The 25,689-nt window shown below is 26.6% G+C and overlaps 2 protein-coding genes across 3 annotated transcripts in view; both read right to left on the minus strand.

The window, feature by feature from the left end:
- Positions 1-531, minus strand: part of LOC107445201 (uncharacterized) — a 31,392-nt gene extending 30,861 nt beyond the window's left edge. The window contains exon 1 of the mRNA XM_087156971.1: positions 438-531. Within this exon, the coding sequence (XP_087013097.1) occupies positions 438-468 (31 nt within the window). The 5' untranslated portion in view covers positions 469-531. The remainder of the gene's footprint in view (positions 1-437) is intronic.
- Positions 532-4,433: 3,902 nt separating this feature from the next.
- LOC107438478 (5-taurinomethyluridine-[tRNA] synthase subunit MTO1, mitochondrial) overlaps positions 4,434-25,689 on the minus strand; it is a 28,178-nt gene continuing 6,922 nt past the window's right edge. For both annotated transcript variants that reach the window (XM_043054205.3, XM_043054204.3), the window contains 15 exons: positions 24,714-24,809; positions 23,514-23,569; positions 23,188-23,353; positions 22,527-22,703; positions 20,186-20,298; positions 18,906-19,018; positions 17,694-17,767; positions 15,986-16,102; positions 14,802-14,932; positions 13,033-13,237; positions 11,789-11,936; positions 9,300-9,418; positions 8,659-8,755; positions 6,609-6,669; positions 4,434-4,578 (listed from right to left, as the gene is read on the minus strand). In XM_043054205.3, coding sequence (XP_042910139.2) covers positions 4,483-4,578; positions 6,609-6,669; positions 8,659-8,755; positions 9,300-9,418; positions 11,789-11,936; positions 13,033-13,237; positions 14,802-14,932; positions 15,986-16,102; positions 17,694-17,767; positions 18,906-19,018; positions 20,186-20,298; positions 22,527-22,703; positions 23,188-23,353; positions 23,514-23,569; positions 24,714-24,804 — 1,764 coding nt within the window. In that variant the 5' untranslated portion in view covers positions 24,805-24,809 and the 3' untranslated portion in view covers positions 4,434-4,482. The remainder of the gene's footprint in view (positions 4,579-6,608; positions 6,670-8,658; positions 8,756-9,299; positions 9,419-11,788; positions 11,937-13,032; positions 13,238-14,801; positions 14,933-15,985; positions 16,103-17,693; positions 17,768-18,905; positions 19,019-20,185; positions 20,299-22,526; positions 22,704-23,187; positions 23,354-23,513; positions 23,570-24,713; positions 24,810-25,689) is intronic.

The raw sequence follows: 25,689 nt of genomic DNA on the forward strand, positions 1-25,689 counted from the left end.
CTATCATTGCAGAACTCCATAGCCTTCTAACTTTGTAGCTAACCCACATGTGCGTTGCATGGAGAGGAAAACCGTGAAAATCTCGCCTTGATGGCACGATGAGAAAGGGATTCTGATTCGTCTACCACTGAGATTATTTTATATCAGCACTGTGGTTGGTGCGATCAAGGGCCAGGATTCGTGTCAAACAGCAGCAGCTGGGACTCGAACTTGGTTACTTCATTGTGAGAAACAACATTTCCGATTTATAGGAAGACAAAAAAAAAAAAAAAAAAAAAACTTTTTTTTTCTTCCAAAGTTAATAAGGAAATGCTTATCTAATTCGCATTACAATTCAGTAAATTTTATTACCGAAAATAAATTTTCAAATTAAAAATTATTTATTAGTATATCATAATAATTAAACTACATATAGAATGGGTGGTATAAGTACTTACCATCATCATTTCCAATAGCATAACTTCCCATCCTTACAGTTTTAAACACTCACGTGCTTCTGAATACACTCTTGGGGAGAGTCTTGCACTCATATATTAACCCCTGTACATTTCAGAGCAGTTCAATCTGAAGTGCATATTGTTGCCCATTCATCAATGTCGACAACGAATTGTTCACTTCCTTTACAGCTTTACTAACTCTCAAACGTTTCTTATCTACCTTTTCTATTCCAAAACTACAATACCTTATGCTTACTTGTAAAATCACATTCATTCTGTTTTTTTTTTTTTTAAACACGAGAAAAATAGTAAAATAATTAAATTAATAAATCATGGAAATCAAAAAAATTAACTTTGAATAAGAAATTAGGAATCCTTTCAAAGTGAAAGTTCGTTTAATTTAAATTAATTACTTACTATTGAATTTGATTTTAATATATTTTATTTAATGACTATAAGGATTTGTATTTGACTGTATAATTTATTATTTAATCTTAAATAGAAAACAATTAATAATAGCTATCAAAACTAGTTAATTGAAAAACTATTTGCAATATGTAGAATAAAACTAAGCAGCTCATAATTGGCATCTGATTACATATAAAAATTCGAGTAATATTTATATAGAAGCCAAATTTGAAAGCAAAAAGGCGATATGCAGCTATACATTGGCGGGTTAGGTTCCAGCTCATCTGAGAAGTAAAAGTGGTCACAACACAGCATAATTTCATAAGCATCATGTCGTTGGATACAAAATTGTGGGACTTTAACTCTTATGGTACTCATCAGCCAACAACAGGCTGTGGTGGGATTACTCTATTTAATTTTTTCCCCTTATATATATTACCCCATACACAATGTTTTTAAAACAGAGCTAGCTTTTCGAAAAAAAAAAAAAAAAAACTGCTAAGCACTTTTATTTGTAAATACAATGCTTCAGATTAGGAAACTGAAAGCCACAAAGCAGCTCGTGCCTGAGTACGAATCGATCACTTTACCGCTGAATGCGGGGTCGGAGAGGATCAATTCATGTGGGGGTGGGGAAGTAACATTTTACGATTGGTTAATCAAGAGTATGAGACTAATAAATGAAAAACCGCAAGTTTACGATTCCGTTAGGAAAAACCAGGAACTATTAGCATATTTTGTCTCAGTGACAATGCTCAGTGATTGAAGACCACAAGCTCTTAGAGAAATCGCAAAGAGTAAGTCTACGAGTAAGTACGCAGAATAAGGACATCGGGAACAGCAGGATCTATGTGCAGCAGAAGCAAAGTTATGAGTTTCTGAAGGCAGACTCAATTGTCGCAAAGGCAGTTAATTGTTTTTACATTTTTCAGGAATTTCATGTGTATATTATTAAATATTAGTTTTTATTTAATTGTAAAACTCTTATTTTACAGCATAGAAACATTATAAAGTAACTATAGCTAAGAATATACAGGGGTGATTGTGAGCCCAAGTCAAAATTCCGGAAAATTTCCCGAGTTTAAAAAAAAAAAAAAAAAAAACCGTTTAAATTGAAAAAAATTTAAACAAGGTTTTTTTCTTCCTTTTTTTCAATATTTCTTAGTTTACTTAAAATGTATTTAAAATTACACATCTCTATGAGGACCAGGAGAAGTAATTAAAACTTACAAATATGTCTTTCTTTCCTGAGTTTATGATTATAATAACTAGTTATGATAAAAAATGAATATTAATCATGAATATAAGCTTATTAAGTATCTCTCTGGCTCTCCCTTACAAACAAATAAAATAAACTGCGCTTTTAAGTTCCATTTTTGCAAATTTGTTTTCCGGAAACGTCTGGACCTTCGATCTCCGGATCACTGTTAGCGAAAAATCTGGAAATCCGGATTTTTTCTGGAGCACAATCAGCCCTGAATATATATCTTTGACTCAAAGTCGAATATCAGTTATGATGCGCACATTTGAAGTGCATATTAAATGGGATATTATTACTATTGAGCTTCAGAGCGATGAGTATCAGCTTGCTTGAGACGTGCAGCGGTCTGTGCACAATGCTAACCAAAATCCTATCGCTGATCATGTAATTGTGGAGCCTTAACCTCCTGTCTCACAATGGACTATTGGGGAATGTTTAATCTTACCTTAAACGATTAAGATTGCATGTTAGTAAGTGGACATACAAAATCTGATTATTAAGAACTATTAGTTATTGAGACATTCTAGTTTTGATGCACGAATGAGTATGCATTGTTACATCAAGAGTAATTAAAATTTTTGCAATTAGAAGACAACTATGAATATGGAAATTAAAGGATATCATGAACAAAACATATTATAGACAAACAAGTTGATAAATACGTCCAAATATCTTAAATTTAAAGTAGTTTCAGAGATAGAATGATAAACGCAAGAATATAAATGAAATGAGCGGAAATAATTGACTGATTTCCTGCTAAGACTATTAAAGTCATATTTTTCAACTGCATATACTACTATATTTTGAGGGTCAGAAATACGTGGAAAAATTTTAAAGACCATATTTATTTTGAAAATCCCTTTTAAAACTTATAAGCTAAATAAATATATACATTTAGGGCCACAAATTAATGTTAAAGAGGGGAAAAAACAAAAGCGCTATGGAATAACTACAGAGAAAAGTAGAACTAAAAAATAAAAAAAAACTAATTAGATTGCCAGAAGAAATGGAGAGTAATTAAAAAGCAATTATTTCATCAAGCAATTAAACAGGTTTGGTGTTTTTTGTTCCACCCTCCCAGTATGCGCTTGTTAGATCTTCATAGAGTTTTTTGTTTTCAGGCCTAAATATTAATTTGCAAGATTAATTTTTTTGTCTTTTTCTGACAAGAAATATTATTTAGGACGGCCAATACCCGAATCACTCTGCAATGAAGAAACTTAGATTAAATATTAATAGCAACTGCAAAATAACATAAACTAATCAAGATACAATATTTAAACAAAAAATATTTTAGCGCTTGAAAGAGGAAATCAATGTTACTTCAGTACTTTTTTTTACACTAGCATAAGTTGCTAAAATTAAAAATGAAATTTGCTTAAAAATCAAGTTCACAAATTTTTGTTGACAATGTTTATAATTAAGATTAAATATTTTTTAAAAAGAATTTATTATTTTTAATTTTATATAAGCGAAAAATTTTGCTTCATTTTTAGAACAAATTTTGATTCCCAATTTCATAGGGAGGGAGGTGCAATCTGGAAAATGCAGTCCCAATAATTCAATTGGGAGAGTAGTTGTTAAAAGTTTAATTCCCATAATAATGATTTCCTTTTCGCATATTATACTATTAAAGTAAGTCAAATAGTTATCTGAAGGAATGTGATTCATACCTCTCTCATTTTGATTTCTCATTCATTGAGAAAAAAGTATGTTCAATCAGAGAAAGTGCATCTCTGTGTTGGATTTTACAACTTTAAATAATATCTGCATAAACCTTTGATTAGATAATATTATCATAGTATATGAAAATCTGATGCCTGAACCAAAAGTTATTCAAATGATTTTTTATTCTGAGTACTGTACTCTAATAAAATAGTTTTTATCAAAATCTAAAAAGCAAATCTAAATTTTGAGAAGTAAATTTTTGATTGCAAAATCCCTTTTAACTCATTGTATTTCTAAAAATAAAAACAATGAGTTCATAATAATAGAAAACAGTTCCTTTAATTATAAGACTTTTTAAACAAATTCCAACACATATCTGATACCGTAATTAACCCAACTCATATGATTTCGCAAAGCAAAGTTTATTAAGGGGTTATTTTAGCATTGAAAGATGGAGGGGGTCTGAAATTATCTCATAAAATACTAATATCAAAATTCTATTTTTTCGCATTATTCAATTTCAGATTTATATGAAACAGTAATTAGTGATCATATATAAAAGATTTGTGGGTTAAGAAAAGATAAAGCTTTTTAATGTTAATGTACATAATATATATATGTATAGATACACACACACAAATTAAGATGCACAACAACAATTTCTTTGTTTCATTAAAGTTTATTTACAAAATATGGAGAAAATGATGCCTATAAATTATATGATGTTTTCTGCCTTTTTACATAATACAATAAAGAAGTTAAAGCAGAGGCTGTTATACCAGGAATTCGTCTTGCAGCACCAAGCTAAAAATAAAATTTACATTTGAACAAAATACATATTAGATAGTTAATAAGAGTAAAGAACTATTAAAATTTGGTACTTATACATATTCTATAGTTATAATTCATATAAATGCGGTCTTCATTTGCCTATTTGCTAAAAGAGTCCATTCACACATTTCATAACTTTGCTTAGACAAGGTTTTTAATAATCACCACTCTTTATACCTCTTTTTGACTCAAAGTTTAATATATCTCCTTACGATTCAATGTTTAACAACATTTGGTACAATTTCACCATTTGAAAAACATTAATAAAAAAAAATTCTGTTTGTATGAATTTATAAAGCATTTGTCTTTGTTGAAATATAATTGGTTTCTATCTTGTCGATTAGAGTTTTTAAATTAAAATGAAAAAGGTGAGAAATTTGATTCGAGTAAAGTTTTAAAGAGTATATTCAAGTTTCGGAAATAAATATCTAATTGTTCGACACAAGTGGATTTTGTTTCATGACCAAAATCTGAAAAAAATACTATAACAAAAATATCTATTTTGGAAGATTTTACCATAAAAAACTGTTGGCACAACCTGAAAGATCATGCATGAAATTTTTAAAAATGGTTTCATTCTTTTCGCATACAAAATTCGTATAAACCAAAATGTAGAGAGAAGTTAATAGTTTTATAACCAGCAATTTTCAAATCATTCTAACAATATCAAAATATAATAGAGAAGGCATTTTTAATTATAGTGGTATAGAAAAAGGAAAGTAGCTTTCAACTTTCTTCACTCATTTTTGTCGATGCCTATTTTGAAGGGGTAAAAATCTCACAATTTCTAAAAGCTTCCGAGTATGATCTTTCAAATTCTGCTAACAGTTTTGCCGTATAAGACCTTCCAAAAAATTTACTGCTACAAGAAAAATTGTTAGCTTAGAAGGATTTCTATAATTTTGTCCAATTTCAGTACAGTGCGGCAAAAAGCATTAGAAATGTTATAACCATTTCCCCACTTAAAGATATAACTAACAATATTTCAGTTAACATTTTCTCAGTTATGATGCAAAAAATATATCGATATAATATATATATATATATATAACCAATAGCTTAATAAATTTGATTACTAATGAAATTAATTTTAAAGTTTGTTCAAATTAAAATCGATGTCTGTTAATAAATCCAAGCATAAACTGTATTCTAGAAATCAATAGCTAGAAAGAATAAATCTTTACTAAAAAATAATGCTGTCAGATTTTTACAGCTTTGCATTATTTCTAAGAAGTCAAAATTTTGAAATGTTCCTGAAGAAATTATTATACAGTTACAGTTATTTTTTGATGTAAAAAACAAAAACAATAGAAAATTTTAAAATTTCACAACCAAAATATTTGATAATTATAAATATTTAATTAAACTAAATATAAGTCATACTTTGAGATAAAGATTAACTTTATAAATATTTAAGTCATACTCCCATGCTTTATAAACTCCAAAAAAATTAATATACATGCAAAAATCAGTTTCTATAATACAATGTACAGTACAGAACCCGTTATCCGGAAATCAGAAAACCAAAAAACCAGAACAAAATTCGATAAATTTTCCCGCCATTTTTTAAAATTTTTTTTTTTTTCCTCATAAGATTTTAGGATTTTTCTTTCTTCTTTGAAAGATGTTCACCTTACTATCATTTTGGAAATAATCATTAGTGTATTACTTCATCGTTTTTTCTTCTTTTTAAGATTATTTCCAAATTTTTTTTTTTTTTAGTTGGGTTTAACAATAAAAAAAACGTCTTTTTGTAGCGATTCCGAAAACCGGAAAAATCAGTTATCAGTTATCCGGTCCCGATCGTTTCGGATAATCGGTTCCCTACTGTATAAATTTTACTAATTGTTATTTTATGATTCAATCAGTAAATAAAAAACCACTTTGAAATTCCCGATGCAATCGACAAAATACTATGTATAAATATTATAGTTGCTAGTTTATGATGCAAAAAAATAAAAAAATAAATAAAACGAATTAGTATGAGAAAAAATAATACATACACTTGAAGGGCGAGCTTCTAAAAGTTTATCTCGTACTTCATTAGATAATTGAATATTTTGCCTAAAATACATTCAACAAGTTAAATACAAAAAGAAAAAAATCAAAATATAACATTAATTTTAGGAAATGTAGTCATATGTCTTTTTTTTTCTCTCTCAAATACATAAGAAATTAAACATTTCACCTTTGAAGTGTTCCATTAGGTAACTTAACTAAATTTTATAAATGAATTTTTGAAAGTAATATAAAAAAAGGGTGATAAATTTTATTTGATGCCTTCATATCTAATAGCTGGTAATAAATCCTCGTTAAGGAATCATGTAATGTTTAATTTTTTTCAGGACATGTAAACAAACGATATTGACCTATCATTCCGTATTACTCTCTAATCACATACTTTAAGAATCTACCTTCTTTCAAAATATTTATTTTAAGTAAATAAATAATTTTAAGTGATTTTTTTTAAAAATGTACCATATTAATTTTAGTTCTCCCCATAATAGCTTAATGATACCATATTAGCTCAATGACATTGAAATTATCGATTTTTTTGAAAGATGCTAGATGTACATAATTTCATAGACTTTTGAAGCATCTGCGCTAACTTGTTTATCATACTGGATTCTAAAATTTAAATTTAAAATGTCTCTGAGAAATAAAAGCTTAAAAATATGAATTTTATACAGAGGTTAGCATATTACTATCTTTTATTCTGGTACTTTTACTGTACAAGCTGCAATCAAAAAGGTGAAGTAATAGATTTAATTACTGGAATATTCAATTTATTTCTATAAAAATGTAAAAAGCATTAAGGACTTAGATTGGTAATCCAATAAAAAGAATAACATAAAAGGCAGTTAAGCCTTGTCAAAATAAAAGTAAAAAATCTATACCTGATTCAAAAACAGGGTAGTCATAAAAGCTTGGAGAATAAATTTCCAAATTTTTCTTTACAAATTGAATTTCCTTTATTTTTTGTAAATAGTGGCATAAGTTTCATTAATAATTTTTTTTAACTATGCCATGTTCTTAAGCATAAAATATATTATAAAACATTTAAGTGAGTCATTAGAGTTAAAAATAGACATCTTTTTTTCAAAAAATAATCATTACAAAACCAATTTTATTTAAAAAATATGGGACTTTGAGGTAACTCAAACATAAATTTATTCATTTTTCCATACTTTTTTTGGGTGCTTTAGTTAAACTTCCTGTTTTGTGGACACCCAGAAAAATAAGTTATGTTAATAACTTATGTTAAAAAAATAAATATGTTATGTTAAAAAATAAGTTAAAAAATATATGACCATGTTATGTAGACCATGAATTTTCGTCAGTGTCTAAACACTAAATGTAATTTGGTATTTAGATACTGAGGAAAGTTCATCTTTATAGAATCAAAACTATAGTATATACTTTTCCATATTTTTATTTATGTCTTTTTTCCTTAGTTTAAATCATAGACAGTACTATTGTTTCCTTAAATAAATTGCACAAAATAGCTCCTGACTTGTTAATCCTTGATTGTATTCAATGTCAACTGTAGCAATGACTTAGTTTGCGTATAGAAAAATATTACTTTAAAAGATAGAAAACAATTTCTGCTTGTAAAACACTACCTAGATAAAAGAATTATAACATTTGAAAGTCAAAATATTCAAGGAAAAAAAAAGCCATAAAAAGACAAGTGCAGTTTGATATTAGTGTTATAATAATAATAATTAAATAAAATACAGCTGGTCTCTTGAATGAAAAAATCTTATGATGAAAAATAATATAAGATATTTTTTTAACCAAAATCATATGGATTCTGCTAATTTTTTTTTAAAAAAAAGCAATGGTTTTGCCAGTAATTTCAGTTAGTTTAATTCTAAACGAAATACATTACATTAAAGGATTTTATGAAGAAGGAAATCAAAATACAAATTATCTTAAAATGTAATAACAAGTATGAAGTAAGCACAGAACCCAAATTCAAGAATAAAATCCTTATAAAGTAAAATATCAAGCTAAAAAATAAAGATTATATAAAGATAGTTTAAAACTTACATCATATGATCAAAGTCATCAGGAAATTTTAGTTCCTCTTCCTCTTTAAGCTCTTTAATTTCTAACATTTGTCGCTCAACAGGTACAGCATACATAGCTGAAAGTTAGAAATATATTAAAAAAAACAACATTATATATAAAGTTTCTTACATTAGTTGTTCGTAAATAGTTTTAAAGTAGACTATAATCATCTAAATTATAATTAACACTAATGACCTTCCAATAACTTTAAATTATAATTGATATTAAATTACAATCGATCTTCAGTACCTTAAACTTTTATAAAGTAGACTATAATTTTCTAATAATGCTGAATTATAATTGACATTAATGACTTTCTATTATAATTGATACTAAATTACAACTTATTATAATTGATAACATTCTAACTTTGAATTATAATTGATACTAAATTACAAGTGAATACAAAATTATATATCAACTCCTGTTTTTTTTTTTTTTTTTTTTTTTTTTTTTTGGGCCTTTAGAATAGTTACAAAACTGTGAGCAGTGCTTTCATTAAAATATAGTTTAGTTATTTTATTACCAATTGATAAATTATAGTATATTGGATGCTAAAAATTCTTTTATTTAATTTTAGTTTGTTATACAAGTAAAATACAAAGGAGAAAAAACCTTACCTTCAACATGTAAACGAGAGAGTAAATGTGTTGACCACACAGATTCTTTAAATTGTGGGGGTAAATACTCCATAATGCAGTCTAAGTTTGCATCAGAAACTCTCAGGTACTCCAATCCACTGAAATTACATAATACATTTAGTATTTTGATACAAAACTTAGAATGACGAGCAAAACGCTGAAATTATTTGTTTTTAGTTACATTCAAAGCATATCACATACTTTAAGATTTTGAAAAACTTATATGTTGCGATTGCAAATAAAATATTATTATTTTTTAAAATATTAAATTTCAATGTTTTTTTTTTAAAGTCAGTAAAAGTTTGAGATAATTTAAGATTTGCTAGCTAAAAGCCTTTATTTTCATTTCAAACATTTTATAAGAGATTTGCTGCTTCCTGTCAAAATATTGCTTTTTAAGAATATTATTTTAAAGCTACATATGGCATCATAAAATAGTTCAAGATAAGTGTATCAATGAAAATTTCCATCTCATTAATCTTATCTTTGATCTCACATTTAATCTAATCTGATAATCTTTTGAGCCATGCTTAAAGAATTATATTTTAGGATCATAGCATAGGATGCAAAACCTTTCAAAAGTTAAGCCATTGAAGTGGGGGGAAATGTGCATGTACAGCCTGGGCAATACAGAATAGGACAAAATTAATGGTAATCATCAGCCACAGGGCAACTAAATATAAGAAGTCGAGATTAAAAATAAAATAAATTTAAGTAAATTTTTCATAATTCTGATACATGAACACATTACAAAAGGACTAAAATATCAAACTACAATATAACTTAACATTTAAAAAAGTCGTCAAGTTCAAAAAGTTAAAAATTTATTAAATAGTATGTTATATAAGAATTTAGAAACTATGCACATAATTTAAGTTATGTCGTTTAGGAAAATCAAAATTGTAACAACTAAGTTTGGAAATCTGCTGTACCATTAACCCTTCAAGCGTTGACTCCCTTAGTAAAAGTTAACAGAAATTTCCCTGCTACCCATTATTTTTCTATTAAATAATATGATGGAAACCGCTTTTTTTATGCAGAAAAACTTGTAGCTAAAAGTTCTAAGAAAAGCGGAACTACCGCTCAGAGGGTTAAAGCAGAGATGCTCCTACATCTGATTTTCAAGGCTGTTGATATAAAAAGAAAGCTGTATTTATACTAGTACCTTGGAATCAGTTAAAATAGTTGACTCTGAACTTTGCTCAGAGCTAGACTCTAACTCCAACTCTGTATTATATTTAATTAAAACTTTCACTCAAACCAAAGAAAAGAATTAAAAATATTAAGTAATTGTTATTTTCAAATTTTATATTTTTATTTAAGTACAATAAGAGTAAAAAAGTACCTTATTATTTAAAATTACATTTTATATAACAACATAACAGTTGATGAAATAAATTAAAATGTATATACTTAAACAAAATATTGAAATAGTACAGTTTACAAGAAAAAAATCTAGATATCAATACACTGGTGCAAAAACATGACTTATGACTAGGGTTTCAGCTGAGATCAAAAGTCCTTTAGCAAAAAGGCTTAGTTCAGAAAAATGATAAATTGTGATTTGATTTATGAATGGAACATTGCATACCATACTAAAGTTTACATGAGCTTCATTTTTATTTTTATGCAAATTTTAAGATTTCACTTTAAAACAAGATTTCTTACCATTCTAGAATACAGAGTTTAATATTTTTTTCCTGTTAATTTCATTATCTGTTTGTGGAGCAGAATTGTAATTTTTGATTTGTTTAAGAAGTATTTTCTATGCTTACACATGTAGAATGTATCATACCAAATCAACAGACGTTCGATATTGTGATTCTCCTCTCGATTATTTGCGAAATTATTTCTTTAAAGAATATAGTAAAATGATTTAGCAAAAAAGCTAAAATGTCTTGTTTCGGATTAGCATTTTTAGATAGTTTTATAGCATTTGGCTAAAAATTCTAGAATAGCAAAAACTCTTCTTATAACAAAAAAGTGGTTCGATTATTCATTTGAATATTCTTGAATTAACTTAGCAACCTGGCAAAATAAATTCGATTTTGCAATTTATAAATTTTCTAATAGTAATTTATTAAAGAATTTTTTTAAAATTAGTATTGATCGATCTTTAAGTGTTTTTAATGATTTTCAAAATTCTTTTTCAATAGTTAAATTCACATAGGTTCAGAAATATTAAATAGTCATCAATTAAGTTTGACAGGTAATAATTTAAATAACTATAATATTCAGACAAGTAATATTTTTGTTCATACAGTTGTAAATATTCGGCGAAATAAGTTTCATGAGATAAAATTACTTTCTTTTCTTATCTTTCACCCCACAGGACTCAACTTTTTACCAACTAAAGACAGAGTGGAACAAATTTTCAACTTCAACTCCTGCAAACCTTTTTTTAGACTTTGAATCCTTGGCCATGGTTATAACTTTAAACAAAAAATAAAAATACATATAATTTTTACTTTTTCTTTAGTGGACTCTTCTGTTGAAGTTTCCACTCTTTGGCTGTTTTGGAAACATTCTGAAGTGCTTCCTTTGCTTTATTTAAGGAGTCTTTGATGAAGGAGAAATGGTCCATTCTTTCTTGAGAAACACATCCTACTTGGTAGCCTAAAACAATTGTCCATAGGTAAGAATAAAATTCTTTTTTTATATCTATAAGTGTAATGAAATTAGACATGTGTCCAGAGCATTTAAAGCACAAAATTTCATTTTACAGATATGAAATTGAACACCAAGCTAGAAGGTGGTCATATAGAATGTTTCTCTTTTTTTTTTTTTTTTAGCTGGAAGAATATTGATCACAATTATTTTTGCCAGATTTTCCTGCACATTGAATACTTAAAAAATTGAACCCCTAAAATACCCAATGAAAAAAAGAAATTTCTTTCATTTGTGCTAAATATTAGCAAAATGACTATTCCCCCCAGTTTTTATCTTGTTTATAACTTAGCTAAATTTAAACCGATAATAGTTCATGAAACTTTTTTTATATGTCTGAAATATTAGGAAAGACTTTTTGAAATTTTAAATTGTTGAAGAGAACATACATCAATCGACTACCATGCCAATTGAGTCTATCCATTAAAGCCCATCATGTGCAAGTCAAACATCCTAGAATTATTTTCCAATGTGAAGTTTTTAATATTTTCCTTTAAAACAAAGCCTCTTATTTTAATAGGATCTTCTTTTTTTTTGATATAGGCAAAATAAATTAGAAGAATACATTCCATATGAATGATTTATTCCAACCTATTCAAAAGAAAACCATTTTCAATGAATAGAAATAATTGAAATTCCATGAGAAAATTTTTATAGTTTCAGGGACTTTTAAATTCTCACAATAAAGGACATGGTATGATAAATGACATACACTAATAGCAAGTATAACTCTTCATCATTTCATTTAACTTCGCACAATAATATATAAAATGTATTTCAAAATATTATTATCTTTTTTTGTTATTTATAAAAACTCTCTAAATTTGGAAAGAAAATAAATAGATAAAAACTACAGCAATGTTCTTAGAGTGCTGGGATAAGTTATTTTTATCGACACATAAAATAATTAAAAATGCAAATGTTTTCATAAAAATATGGATGTCTTATAATGATAAAGATAAAACAATTTGATCAAAAGTTCAAAATAAAAAAAGTTTAAATAAAAATGTCAGAAATATTTGTAATTGGTATTTAAAGAGGCTACCTTTATCAGTTAGCCTTAAGTCTGCATTGTCAGGCCTTAGGTAAAGTCTGAATTCAGCTCTACTTGTGAACATACGGTAGGGCTCAGAAACTCCAAGAGTTGTGAGGTCATCAATCATAACGCCAATATAGCTTTCAGTCCTGCTCAGCACAAAAGGATCTTTTTCTTGAACTTTGCAGGCAGCATTAATCCCTGCAATAATACCCTAAGATAAAGAAAAGAAAAATAATGAAACAAATTACATATAAAAGGTAATTGAAATACAAGGTGAGGCTATTAATTTACAGGACTGATTTAACAACACCTGAAAATAATATGGGAGTTACACACCCATTTAACATATTTCAAATTAGCCTTTTGTACTAGGATGTAAACATTTCAGAAACAATACTTAAAGTCCTCTATCAGAATAATCTTTAATTCTGATGTTATGGCTTTGAGAAAGACCTTGCCATCCTCAACCCTAGTTCTTGGAGCAAAACTTTTTGATTAAAGACTGGAGAGGAATTATTCATCATACTCTTTTGACAAATCCTTTGCAGACTTTGTTTTTGAGATAAAAAAAAATGCTAAATACCAAGGTTTAAGGATGTCGAAGACATTAAGAATGGCAGAATTGAAGAGGACTTTAAAAGTTGTTTTCTGATGCACAGAAGTACATGATGGCAGATGGAGGTTACTTTGAAACCCATCAACTGGGAATTGAATTAACACAATATTGTTAAGAGCTATTAGATCAATCGTAGAAATTAAAGCCACACCTCACAATTAAAGAAATATTTTTTTAAAGAAAGAGAGGTACTTTTTTAAATCAAAAGATATGGACCTTTTATCAATTCTTAAAAAAATAGAACAAAAATGTTATTTTATACATAAAAAAAAATTATACCCTATGAACCTGAGTGAAAAGTGCAGAAAATTCTAAACCAAAGAAATCCATGTTGATAACAGATATTTTCATAAAATAAATATTTATCGTTAGTAGAAATTAAAAATTTAAATAATGGATAAAATAAGCATTGGAAAAAGTAAAGCATTGACTCAACAACCCATTGTTCCATAACTTCAAAAAGTTCAGCATGGCTAACATTGCCCACAAGCTGGTATCCATTGATTTGAAGCAGAGTAGACATTAAGCTTCCATGGAGGATTCAAACCCAGTTCTTCAGTATAAGTTCCCAATGATAACTGATTGCCTAAGTAAGCAGAAAAATTGCAAGTTGTATATCCGCAACTTCCAGTTAAATCATTTGAATTTTTGAAGCCCAGGCAAGACAAATTCGTATTTATATTATTAACCACATTGCATTAGCATTGAAAAACATGGAAGAGAAAACATGGCAAGAAAACAGTGGAGTAAAAAGCGCAGAAATTCTAGATAATTATTTAGAGGCATAACTAGAAATACATGATGATAACATATATTTTAATAAAATAATTATTTTAAGTTATAAAATAAAAATTTCATAATTAAAGACAAAAATATATATGCAATATAACATTTTATAGTATTTAAAAATTAAATGAAATATTTAATAAAAATAATGATGAACTTTATATTAAAAATAAAAAATATATTTGAACTTAGTAGACATTTTCCTATAATCCCACTATGGAATAACATTTTATTATTGCATTATTTAAGAACAGGGGTTATCAATAAAAAATTATTAGGAAGATTTTAAAATATTTTTGATTCTCTAAAATTTAAAAATAATTATGAGAAAGCTACTGTTCTGTGATTAAGGATGTCAATTAATTCACATTACCTGAGCAGCTGCTTCTTCATATCCTGTGGTCCCATTTATTTGACCAGCTAAGAATAAGTTTTCAATTTTATAAGTTTCAAGAGAAGGCTTCAGCTGCCTTGGATCAATAAAGTCATAATGAACGCCATATCCTAAAAATTACAATAAATATTGATTTAAAGAAATAGAACAAAGATAAATGTTAATCTCTTTAAAAATTTATTATATATTTATAAATTATTTTATATTTATAAATATTAAATTATTATGATATATTGATTTTAAAAAAATGTTAGTTTTTCTCTGTTACAGGATGGGTACTTTTTTGTGTGTTATTGGTAAGAAAATAACTAGCAATTAAATTTCTGTTTAAATAACGATGATTAAATAAGGAATTATAAATGAATAGTAAATTATAATAATATTAATTTATAATAATATTAATTTATAATAATATTAAATTATGATATATTGATATTAAAAATGTTAGCTTTTCTCTGTTATATGATGGTTACATTTGATACTGAAATTTTTTCTCTTGTTATTGGTCATAAAATAAGTAACAATTAAATTTCAGTTAAAATAATGATGATTAAATAAGGAATTATAAAAGAACTAAGGTTATCACAGTTTTCTAAAATTTTCCTTTCGTATCTTCTGATTGTTGAAGTGTGGAAATGTTAGTCAGCTACATTAGAAACGATAGCCTTCAATTTCATAGTATGAGGCACCAATTATGCTAAAACTTTTTTTACTAAAAAAGTGTTAAGATTATAAAGTGAAATATGTTAAAATTTTATAACCAGGTTCTGCTTCTCCAAATCGTATCCCAACTCTCTAGCCTCACAACAACTCTGGTATTGAAATATTTATTCTCTTCATTTTATTGTGAATATTATTCTTTCATATTATTTATTCCAACACACTTGAGTGCTGAATCCCACTGATTGCAAAGTTGCAATAACACAAAACCTGGATGCAACTATGCCGGGTTAAGTAAAAAGTAACAAAAATTATGATCGGAACAAAATTAAATAGAGCTACATATTAAAGTTATCTTTCAAAATACAATTCCCAAAATAATGGTGTGATTGATAGATTTATAAATATGTGCAAAAATTCGTGTACAGACTTACATAATTTCCTTAAAAATATCAAACAAAAAGCACTTAAATACCTATAACGTAACAAATATGAAGTATTACCTGGACGCACCATAGTCACATTACGGAGGCCTGGCAAAAATCTTAACATTATTTGTTGCAAATTGGCTGGAAGAGTACATGTTAGCCCTTGAGGATAAACAAGATCTGAATTTAAACCTAAACTTATAAAAGAAAAAAATTAGATTGATTATTCAGAAAAATTATAGAATAAATAATAAACACACTTTCTACTCAGTTGACAATTAATACAATGGATATGCTTTAGGCATAAATAAAATTTGTAAAACTATAAACTCTGAAATTGGGTATGATTTTCTGCTTGAGAAAATATCTGGTTATTTTCTCAAACAGAAAATCAGTAATTAACAAAGAAACTGTGGTTGATGAGACAATCCTTGTACAGATTCGTATCATTGGTGAAATAGTTAAGCAGATAATTAGATTTGTTGATGATGCAGTACAGCGGATCTACCAAAGCAGTCAAAGTAGCATGCATATGGACAAACTTTGAATGCCCTTACAGTTTATATTATATCCATTTGAAAATAAAATTAATATCTCTCCATTTGAAAATAAAATTCATTACTAAAGAATGATTATTCTAGTCTTTAGAATTAATCAAGAAAACCACAAATATTTCTGATGGAACTGATGTTCATTAAAAGCTCAAACAAACACTGCAATAATAATTCAAATATTGATTACAGAAATGAAAGATATGATTGTTTTAATATCATATTTAAGAACAATAAAAACCACTTACAGGATAACAAGTAGCAACAACTGCTCAAAAAAGTGACACATAAAACAAAATATCAAATTATTTTTATGAATTATCGTAATTCCAGTGTGTCAAAAAGTAATTCTTTAAATTTGTATCCTAAAAATGCATTGCAATGTAGTATCAAAAATGTAATGAATAGACAAAACTACATAGATTTGCTGAGAGATATACCGTTAATTAAATGTATAATCCATGTTGCTTAGAAATGCACTGTAATATTTTGTTAACAAATGATTTGTTTTTCTAAACATAAATTAAAAATTGCATAGTTGGTAAATTTTTAAAGTATATTGTATCTCATAATATAGTAGAGTTTGAAAACTACAAAGAAATGCAAAGTAATAAAGTGACAGAAATACAATAGACAAAACTCCTCTCAGTTTGATGGATTCAGTGGAAATATTGCTCCAATAGTGGAAATATTGCTTGAAGTTCAAAATTGCTCCATTGTGGATGTAATAGTGTACAAATCACATAGATAGAAAATTTGATCAAAAGGAAAAAAAAATTGAGTGAGTTTATATTCAGAAATTAAATAAAGAAAAATTATTTTAAATTTTAATAAAAATTTGAACTTTGTAGTCAATTATTTAAATTTGCTTAACTCAACTTTAGCAAATGTCTAGATTTTTAAATCTTAAAATGCAATGTCGTTTTTTTATAGTGTTTTTAATCACATTAAATTTAAGAAAAGATGATGGAAAGATTTAAAAGATGACAGAGTTATTTACTTTGAATCTCTACTTATTGTTAAAACTATTTCTAAATGTCATTATTTTTTAGGTTTTGGCAAAAATAAATTTCTTAAATCTTCAAAAATCAAATTTCTTAATAATTCTAGTTTCTAATAGATTGTTCAATGATATTTTACAGACAATAAACTAGCCACAAAACTAATAGTGATTAGTAAAATTAACAAAATGTTAATTACAAATTTTAAAAAATAGTACTTATGTTATAAACCTTCAGGTTCCAGCCAAACTTGATGAGGATGACCACCAAACCTTAGCACTTTTGATTCAATTGATGGGCAATACCTACAATTATAATTTTACACAATTTTTATAATTTTGAAAATAATTGCTTAGTAATTTAAACATAACATAGCCATACATTATAACGTGACATGAAATTAATCAATGAATGACACAATATTACCAACAGAAAATTTTTTATGTCTGCTTGGAAGTTTGGGTATTCATTTTCACGACTTTATGTTACTGTATTTGCTTATCTGATTTAGAATTAAAATTTTCAAATTTTTAGCAAACTCACAAAGGCAATGAGTGAGAAATAAGCATTGGTGGTAGAAAAATTTTGAAATATATAATATAATTTAGACACCTTTCAACATAAATCAAAAACTTTTGAACTGTTTTTGTAATGACATTATAATGAATTCTATGGTTTCTTTTGATAACAATTTTAGAAAGCTTTGCATTGAAAGTATGCTAAAAGAAATGCATCTGAGTATGCAAGTTAAGTTAAATTAATAACTTAATGGGCAGATTTCCGTATCGTGATCTGTGGCAGAATAATCGCCAAGTCTTGGAAACTTCTGGGCAGTGGCCCGCGAGAAACTAAAAAAAACATCAAAACGAACTCGAAAGGTATAACTCGTACCCACTCCCAGGCAAACATCTATATGTTGTTTTTTTTTTTTAAATTTTGCACGTTTAAAATCTATTTGGCACCTTGGCGATTGTAGTTGGCGCTACAGATAACAATACGGAAATATCCCCAACTTAACTCAAAATAAAAAGAAGATGGTTTTAACTTTAAAAAAAAAATAATAATTTGATTAAAATGATCAAATATAAAATTTAGGCAAGTAGTCATAATGTACATATAATAAAATAAAAATTAAAACAAAATTATAATAATAATTAAATTGTTTTTAAGGAAATAAATTATACAAGCCAAATTATGATTTAATAACACATTTTTCAGTTAGCTTATATTTAGAACAAGTTTTAAAAATTAATACTTGAATTTTTCTTAGAAATTTTAACAAATAATTCATTAAAATTTTAAATTTTAATAAGTTATAAACACGAGTCTCAAGTAACATATAATTACATTTTCCCCTTCAAGTACCTTAACCAGAATTTTTAAAAACAATAAATAATTTAATACACATCAAAATTTTTTCTAAAAACAAATATGTATACACACCTCGGGCCTTGTACTTCTTCTATGACATGTTTGTTCAAATGTTGATTTTCTAAAATTATTTCATTTACTTGAGAGTTAGTAAAAGTCAAATAAGTAAGAAGTTGGTCTTCAGGCTATAAAAAAGGAGGATATTAGCTTCAATTTGCATTAAGTTTTTGATGTAAGCATTTAGAAACTTACAATTTTATTAAAATATTACATTAAGATATAACCTAGTCAATCTTTGTCTTATTAACATACAAATAAAAAATTTTTTAAACATAAAATTAATATTTTACTATTTTTTAAATTAAAACTGAAGGGATAAGAAATTTGTTAACTGTCATTTGAAGCAAAAGTATAATTAGGAGTAAAAATATAAAAAAAAATTTCAGTAAGACAAAGATCTTTTTAGCTTTCATATTTATTCTCTCTTTCTTTCTCTCTCTCTCTCTCTATATATATATATATACACACATATATATATATATATATAAATTTCTTCTGACTGCTATCTTCTGCTTCTGGATTGATTTAAAAAAAAATATTTTGTAAAGCAAAAGAAGAAACCGATTTCTTGCTTCCTTTATAAAACAAATGCAAATTCTATAAATAACATACATTTTTTTCACAAAGAGAGCAATATAATTCTTATCCTCAGTTTTTCTATGGTATTGTAACTGTAGGTATATATTTTATGTAGAAACAAAATTATTCAACTGAAATACAATTGTTTTACATAGAAATATAATTGCTACATATAGGAATACAATTGTTTTCTGCAGAAATATAATTCTTATCTGAGGATATAATTAATTATTTTGTTAAAATATATGATTTTTATTTTTTATATTGTAATCTAATCTTTCAAATTATTTCATAAACAAAATAATTTACATAGTTTCCTTATAAAATGATTTGATTTCATACAATTCAATTTATATTGAACAAAAACTTTCCACACATGCTTTTGCACAATTTTTAATAAAACAAGAAAAACTAAAAATTCATTAAAAAAAAATTATTTCTTCTTAAAAAAAGCACATTTCTTTCAATTTTTAAAAGATTTTGTATGAATAATTCTATTTGATAACTATTAGAGCAGGTACTGTTGAATTCAGTTAGAGATAATATGTAAGAAGTTATTGAGGGGAGTAAATAAGGTAATAAATGATCATCTAACCCACAAGTTAAGTGATATGACCCAAGTTGAGACTCACAGTTTAAAACACTGTACACTAATAAACACATAGAATAACGGTATAAATATTCTGATGATTTAGAAAATTCAGAGCATTTACTTTTATCCACACTTTGGTATTCATATAGGAGAAAGGAACTGGAGGATTATCAGGAGCAGTTGACTGAACTTCTGAAAAATCAATTGTTGTTGCTTTAAGTCTGGGAGGTGTTCCTAAAAAATAAAAGGAAAAATTAATGAAATATTAAACCAATAATATTAAATAAATGGTAAAGGAGTTGCAAGCAGCTGTACAGTGATAACAAATAATAATATTATTAAGTATTCAAATTAGAGAAAAAAATATTAAATATTCAAATTAATGAAATCAAATAATGTTACAATGAAACCTGATTAACAGAACAAAGGTTTTACAAAGATTCAAAGTTTTTTTTTTTTTAAATTTCCCCAGGATTAAATTAATTCTTCCCTGAAGCACAAAAAGACCCTTGATGCAAAATTGCAGTTTTTATAAAGATATAAAGAAATTCTCACCAATTTTCATTAAAAAACTAATTGATAAACACTATACTTTTGTAGAGAATTTTAGTCGGGCCCTAGCACAGATGTCCCTGTTATCCCTTGACTACTTCCTTGTGTAAGTGTCTTAGAAATTAGTATTTAATAGAATTCAATAGCATAGATAAACATATGTAATTAAGCATTTTTTACCATGATTTTAAAATTTCATTCAGAAAATATCTCGTGTATTTTAAGAAATGATAATTTATTGCCATAATGAAGTAAAATCTGTTGCATAAATTTAACTATAAACTGATTAGTTTAAAAAACAAATAAATATACATTGTTAGTGATGCAAGCCAAATTATTTATGACTAATATTTTGTTTAAGACTATCAACAATTTATGAACTAAGTATTTCATTCATTTTTACATTTTAAAATTTATTTTACACAAAATTATTTCACACCATTTTATGGGAAAGGTTAATTCAAATATACTCTCATATGATCAACTCAGAAAGAGGTTTATATTAGTTCTTATTGCTATTTTTAAAAGTTATTGAAGCTGTAATATAAAACAAAAAATAAATAAGCAGAGAATTTGATCAACTTATGAGGGATTTTGAATGGTAGTAAGTAACAATTCTAGACAAATTTTATTTTATTTAATGGTCAACATACAAAATTAATGGGTAGTCAGGTTACAAATGTTTTGCCTCCTTTTATTTTAAAGGACAAATTTCGTTCTTTGTAATAGGGGTTCATTTAGGTTCAGTTTCACTTCATTCAAGTTTAAGTTTTCTGGTTAAGTTCTAATTAATATTATTTACATAAGCAAAGTCAAGGTGGTAAATACTGAAAAAAAAAACGTTTTTTAAATGTATTATTCTTTTTATGCTATAATTAGAAGTAAAGGATATTAAAGCTAAATAGTAGATACATAAAATTTGTATAAACAAATACAATATAGATAAACTATGAAAGTCGACATGCATAAATAAAACCATAACAAAATATAATGCTTTCAAATTTGTACTTTCAACCTGCATAAAAAGTACATGAACTATTGCGTCAAGTTTGAAATTAAAAAAGAAAGTAAATAATATAAATGTACAATAAAATTTTAAATAGCAAAACACTTAAATTATAAAAACAGACACAGGATTTTAAAAAGGGTAAATCAATTTTATTTAATTATTATGTGATGATGGAATTGGAGAGAGTGACACAAAATCAGTGTGCTCCTCAATAAAAGTTAGGGAAAATCTTGCAAAAAAAATCCGTAAAATGTCTCGTTTTTTAAAATTTCAGTAACTCGGGAAAATTCAGTAACTGTAATTGGTTTATTATATAGGTTGCACGATTCCCACAAAGAGCAAAGGGAAAAATGTATTACTTTTAATTAATGCATACTTGAACCAAAAATTGATTAGAAGATGCGAATTTAAATGTGTCAGAAAGGGTTTTGTTTTGAATAATAAATTAAGAAAAGGATTTACAGAAAAGGAATAACATAAAAAAGATTAATTGAAGCTTTTTATGTTAATATATATAGAATCATATATCAGTTCAGAATGGGTATAAGTGTCAGCTTTTGAATATCACTTGAATGTTGGGCACCCCTGAGTTAAACTATAGTAAGATATGTTATAAATTTTATATGCCAATATATAACAAACTATGAAAGAACAACAGTTTAAAAGACAGCAATATGATGATAATACCATTTTAAAGAATATTTTTAATGTGTCAATATATATTTTTGTGATTCTTCCAATATTTAGAACTAGGGCACAGAGAAAAATATACAAACAAATAATTAGCTACAATATCATGTAAATAAATAAAGTATTAATGCCACAAAAAAATGTATCCTGGCAGAACTAAAACAAAATTTTAGAAAATATTGAAAATAGGTGCATGGTTACAGCTTCTTACCAGTTTTTAATCTACCTAACTTAAAACCGGCCTTTTCTAAAGTAAGAGCCAAGCCAATGGCTGGTTCATCATCTATACGACCAGCAGGCCTACTTTCTAACCCAATGTTAATGCTCGCTCTTAAAAATGTTCCAGTAGTTATGATTACAGTTCTACTAAAAATTTCTTTACCATTGCCTGAAATATAAAATACAGTTTTTATTGCTTATTTTACTGACAATAAGTTAAAACAATTAAAGTTTAAATTTAAAATTTTCTCAAAATATGTTCAGGCAATTAATGCTTAGAAATTATTTGCAAAATTAAAATAAATGAAATATTAATAATCATGAGAATTACTATTATGCAAAAGATTAATTAGTAACTAAAATGGTCAATATGAAACTAATGAAAAAGTATAACATGTTGTAAAAAATAAAAGTAAACAAAAGTAAAATAATGAGAAATGTGAAAATGCAAATTAAAATAGATTATCATTAATAATATAAACATTTCTAACTGAAGATAATATCCCTAATACATTTTACAGCATTTCAATAATTTACATTAGCAAATAAACAGAAATATAAAGCACAGATTTTTTTTTTTATAATATATCTAATTTTACAAGTCATGAAAACTACCAAATAACCTTAAGAAATTCTTATTCTGTAAAATTTACCCAATTTCACTCCCTTGCAAATTAAAAATTTTTTCTCCTTTTCACTTTTTTCTTTAAGAACTAAATCTTCTACAGTGCCACTCATAATATTCAAATTTTCGGTTCTTTTGAGCTCCTCTTGCAAAAACTTTTTATATAATGAGCGATCTATCTGAGCTCTTGGTCCCTTAGGAAGAGAAAGATTTATATTAGATAAAAAAGGACATTAACAAAACTTAAATTTAAAATAAACTATTATGATGAGTAAATGTAAGCTAGAATGATATAGAAAAAATAAAATTTTAAAGTGTGAATAATAATAAATGAAAAATAAAAGAAACTCTCACCCATACAGCAGGTCCTTTGGCTTTATTAAGCATTTTATAATGAATTCCACTCTTATCTATATAAAGAACAATAAATATAAAATATCATTACAATTTGTTAAAATAACATTCTAACAAGAACAGGCAGTGAGTGAAAAAAAAATACAAAGCACATAAATATTAATAAAAAATAATATACTTTAAAAAATGATAAAAAAAATATTCACAACAATCTTTTCAAGCGTTCAGGTTGATATTGCCTGATCTATAAAAAATAAATAAATAATAATAATAAAAAAAAATTTGTGTTTTAAACACAAATTTTTTCCCCTCAAGTGTAATTATTATGTGCAATGTGTAGTGCTTAATGTACAGACATAAAATGTTTCATTATGATGCTCCATATGTAAAAGAAGTATGAAATGACACACGATATGTTATCACTATCATCTTCAACGATTATCAGTCTACAGCTAGATGGTGTTCAGCAAAAAATTTGATCTGCTGTTCTGCAAGTACCATTCTGCTATGAATTACAGATGCAAGTTTGCAACAGGTAAAAAAATTAAAATTTGCAAGGGATTTTGAAAGTTTTGCAATAACACAAATACTCTGAAAGACATGGACATGTTACAAATGATAAAATGAAAGTATATAAAAAATTTTAAAACATTTTTCGCTTTTAATCTATTGCAATACTAAGACTTTTATTCCAATGAACAGATTTTTGACACAAAGTATTATACTTTGTTTCATAACTCCTAATATTTCAAAATTTATCAAATATTCATTAGTTTCCACTTTAGGGGGGCATGGTACCTAATTAATTTATCATCCAAGCCAGGCTAATTTGTCAGGATTTAGATAACCTCTGACCTACTGTCTTGCCCTTTTTCTAAAGATCTATTCTCCTAAATGTCTCATCAATCATACAGAATGTATTTCGAAACTTCAAAAAAGTGCTAATTACTATTAAAATGTAAGTTAATAATAAAAAACTGAAACTGTAAACAACTATTGTGCAAATCATATGATTTTGGATTCACAGATTTGAGAAAAAACAAAAATAATTCTGCCACAATGATCTTACAACCCTAATTATATAGAATCACGATTCAAAAATTCCAAAGAATGTCTGTGTTTAAAAATAAAAAGACCACAACAGTTTTCTACCTATTTATGTTATTTACAGATTCATGCTAAAGGACAAAGGTAACAAACCACAAATTCGTCCACAAACACCATCAAGTGCATCAATTTCTTTCATTAGATGTCCTTTTCCGATTCCTCCGAATGATGGATTACATGACATTTCTCCTAAAAAAAAAGAGAAATAAAAAAGCAGTTAATGTATTTTAAGGGAACTACAATAAATCCAACATGTGAGACCTGGACAATGACCCGTGGAGATGAAAATATGATAGCTAGTTTTGAGAGAAAAATACTGCGAAGCATTTTTGGTGGAATAAGTAAAAACGGTACCTGGTTTAGAAGATCAAATACGGAACTCTACAAAGCATATAAAGAACCTGATGTCATTAAATTTATCAAAATTCAAAGGATTAAATGGGCAGGCCACATTATAAGAATGGAGGATAGCAGGACAACCAAAAAAGTTTTCTGTGCCAGGCCAACAGGTACAAGAAAAAGAGGACGACCAAACCTAAGATTTTTAGACTGCCTTGAAAAGGACCTACAAATTTTAAAGATAGTTAACTGGAGAACCTTGGCTAAGGGAAGAATGTCTTGGTATAGGCTTGTTGAGAAGGCCAAGGCCCATCCTGGGCTGTCATGCCAATGAGAAGAAGAAGAACAATAAATCCAACACTTTCAATAGGTAAGATAAAGCAAAAAATGCATAGTACATAATATTTTATTATAACGTGTACACTTTGGGCCAATCAGGAAAGAAAGTTGCGAATTTCTCACAATTAAAAATTATTCAATAAAAAAAGAGTGTGTCTGAAGCCTTTAATGAAGAAATATAACAAAATAGAGTAGTTCTTTTTAAAATGAAATTGATCAATAAAGTTAGATTAAAAGTAGATATAAACTAGTGTATTGAAGAGTCACAATGATTACATTAGAAATATTATAATAAAAAATTTCACTTCATTTCTGAATCTAGTCATTCATTATTAGACTATGAAGAATAGTTTTCTTTTTAAATTAAATATGTAAATTGACTGATCACAAT

This window comes from Parasteatoda tepidariorum, chromosome 2, assembly GCF_982258835.1.
Source record: "Parasteatoda tepidariorum strain Cologne lab strain chromosome 2, Ptep-v5.0, whole genome shotgun sequence".
NCBI lineage: Eukaryota > Metazoa > Arthropoda > Arachnida > Araneae > Theridiidae > Parasteatoda > Parasteatoda tepidariorum.